General features: G+C 61.7%; 1 protein-coding gene across 1 annotated transcript; it reads right to left on the bottom strand.

The window, feature by feature from the left end:
* Positions 1 to 856: 856 nt before the first annotated feature.
* LOC141076380 (uncharacterized) lies at positions 857 to 2,445 on the bottom strand (the record flags this gene model as incomplete). Its single annotated transcript, XM_073563823.1, has 1 exon — positions 857 to 2,445. A coding segment is annotated over one exon (1,482 nt), but the record flags the coding sequence as incomplete, so codon positions are not given.
* Positions 2,446 to 2,760: the final 315 nt, after the last annotated feature.

Raw genomic sequence — 2,760 nt, 5'->3', positions numbered from 1 at the left:
TGGTGATAGTGTGGGTGAAGCTGGTGTGGGTGGAGCTGGTGAGGGTGGTGATGGTGTGGGTGGAGCTGGTGAGAGTGGTGCTGGTGAGGGTGGTGCTGGTGAGGGTGGTGACAGTGTGGGTGGAGCTGGTGAGGGTGGTGATGGTGTGGGTGGAGCTGGTGAGGGTGGTGCTGGTGTGGGTGTTGCTGGTGAGGGTGGTGCTGGTGTGGGTGGAGCTGGTGTGGGTGTTGCTGGTGTGGGTGGAGCTGGTGAGGGTGGAGCTGGTGAGGGTGGTGATGGTGTTTGTGGAGCTGGTGAGGGTGGTGCTGGTGAGGGTGGTGCTGGTGAGGGTGGTGATGGTGTGGGTGGAGCTGGTGAGGGTGGTGACGGTGTGGGTGGAGCTGGTGAGGGTGGTGATGGTGTGGGTGGAGCTGGTGAGGGTGGTGATGGTGGTGCTGGTGAGGGTGGTGCTGGTGAGGGTGGTGACGGTGTGGGTGGTGCTGGTGAGGGTGGTGACGGTGTGGGTGGAGCTGGTGAGGGTGGTGATGGTGTGGGTGGAGCTGGTGGTGCTGGTGAGGGTGGAGCTGGTGAGGGTGGTGCTGGTGAGGGTGGTGCTGGTGAGGGTGGAGCTGGTGAGGGTGGAGCTGGTGAGGGTGGTGCTGGTGAGGGTGGTGCTGGTGGGTGGAGCTGGTGTGGGTGGAGCTGGTGAGGGTGGTGCTGGTGTGGGTGGAGCTGGTGAGGGTGGTGCTGGTGTGTGGGTGCTGGTGAGGGTGGTGCTGGTGTGGTGTCGAATCCGATCCGAAAATCGGTGACAATGGCAGCATGCTGCGATTGTCTCAGTCCGAGGATCGGGTCCGATCAAAAATCGCATGATGGGAGCTGCCCCATAGAATAACATTGGGACGAATGCAATGCGATTTTTTTTTTTTTTTTTTTTTAATCGCATTGCATTTGTCTGATTTAATCGCCAGCGTGACCCCGGCCTTAGGGTGGTGATGGTGTGGGTGGTGCTGGTGTGGGTGGAGCTGGTGAGGCTGGTGACGGTGAGGGTGGTGCTGGTGAGGGTGGTGCTGGTGTGGGTGATGCTAGTGTGGGTGGAGCTGGTGTGGGTGGTGCCGGTGTGGGTGGTGATGGTGTGGGTGGTGCTGGTGAGGGTGGTGCTGGTGTGGGTGGAGCTGGTGAGGGTGGAGGTGGTGACGGTGGTGCTGGTGTGGGTGGAGCTGGCGAGGGTGGTGCTGGTGTGGGTGGTGCTGGTGTGGGTGGTGATGGTGTGGGTGGAGCTGGTGTGGGTGGTGACAGTGTGGGTGGAGCTGGTGAGGGTGGTGATGGTGTGGGTGGCGCTGGTGAGGACGGTGTGGGTGGAGCTGGTGAGGGTGGAGCTGGTGAGGGTGGAGCTGGTGAGGGTGGTGACGGTGTGGGTGGAGCTGGTGTGGGTGGAGCCTGTGTGGGTGGTGCTGGTGTGGGTGGAGCTGGTGAGGGTGGTGACTGTGTGGGTGGTGCTGGTGTGGGTGGTGCTGGTGTGGGTGGAGCTGGTGTGGGTGGTGACAGTGTGGGTGTTGCTGGTGTGGGTGGTGACAGTGTGGGTGGAGCTGGTGAGGATGGTGAGGGTGGTGATGGTGTGGGTGGCGCTGGTGAGGACGGTGTGGGTGGAGCTGGTGAGGGTGGAGCTGGTGAGGGTGGTGACGGTGTGGGTGGAGCCTGTGTGGGTGGTGCTGGTGTGGGTGGAGCTGGTGAGGGTGGTGACTGTGTGGGTGGTGCTGGTGTGGGTGGAGCTGGTGTGGGTGGTGACAGTGTGGGTGTTGCTGGTGTGGGTGGAGCTGGTGAGGGTGGTGATGGTGAGGTTGGTGTGGGAGGAGCTGGTGAGGATGGTGTGGGTGGTGCTGGTGTGGGTGGAGCTGGTGTGGGTGGTGATGGTGAGGGTGGAGCTGGTGAGGGTGGTGATGGTGTGGATGGTGAGGGTGGTGCTGGTGTGGGTGGTGACGGTGTGGGTGGAGCTGGTGAGGGTGGAGCCTGTGTGGGTAGTGCTGGTGTGGGTGGAGCTGGTGAGGGTGGTGACGGTGTGGGTGGTGAGGGTGGAGCTGGTGAGGGTGGTGACGGTGTGTGTGGTGCTGGTGTGGGTGGAGATAGTGAGGGTGGTGATGGTGTGGGGGGTGCTGGTGAGGGTGGTGATGGTGTGAGTGGAGCTGGTGAGGGTGGTGACGGTGAGGGTGATGGTGGTGACGGTGTGGGTGGAGCTGGTGAGGGTGGTGATGGTGTGGGTGGTGATGGTGTGGGTGGAGCTGGTGAGGGTGGTGATGGTGTGGGTGGAGCTGGTGTGGGTGGAGCTGGTGAGGGTGGTGCTGGTGTGGGTGGAGCCGGTGAGGGTAGATCAGTTCGTACCTTCCACCAGAACTCTTTACTTTCTCCCCATGAATATGGGTCTCCCTCCGTCCCAGGGCTGTGGGGTACTCGGTACCGGGCCGGTGTCAGTGGGATGTGTCACAGCAGTGGTGACCCGGTCCGTGGCCCTGGGCACCCAAATCAATAGTGGTTTGTAGTTAATGAATTGAAATAGCTTGTGACGCCACCTGTGGTGTTTGGCAAGCAAGATGTTAGGCCAACGCTGCGTGCAGATCCTCTGGGGCTGATGGTGTGCTGCAGCAGAGATGGTATAGCTCCCCACAGGTGAAGCTGTAACCCCAGGGCAGTGTATAGGCACAGGTAGTGTAAAGGGTGATACCCAGATGTAGCGGTGCTGACGGTGTTGGCGCACAATGACTGGAAGACACCAGGGCCTGTAGT

This window comes from Dendrobates tinctorius, unplaced genomic scaffold (genome assembly GCF_039654945.1).
Source record: "Dendrobates tinctorius isolate UK_male_01 unplaced genomic scaffold, ASM3965494v1 ptg000403l, whole genome shotgun sequence".
Classification (NCBI taxonomy): Eukaryota; Metazoa; Chordata; class Amphibia; order Anura; family Dendrobatidae; genus Dendrobates; species Dendrobates tinctorius.
This window is presented reverse-complemented; position numbering and strand designations above follow the sequence as displayed.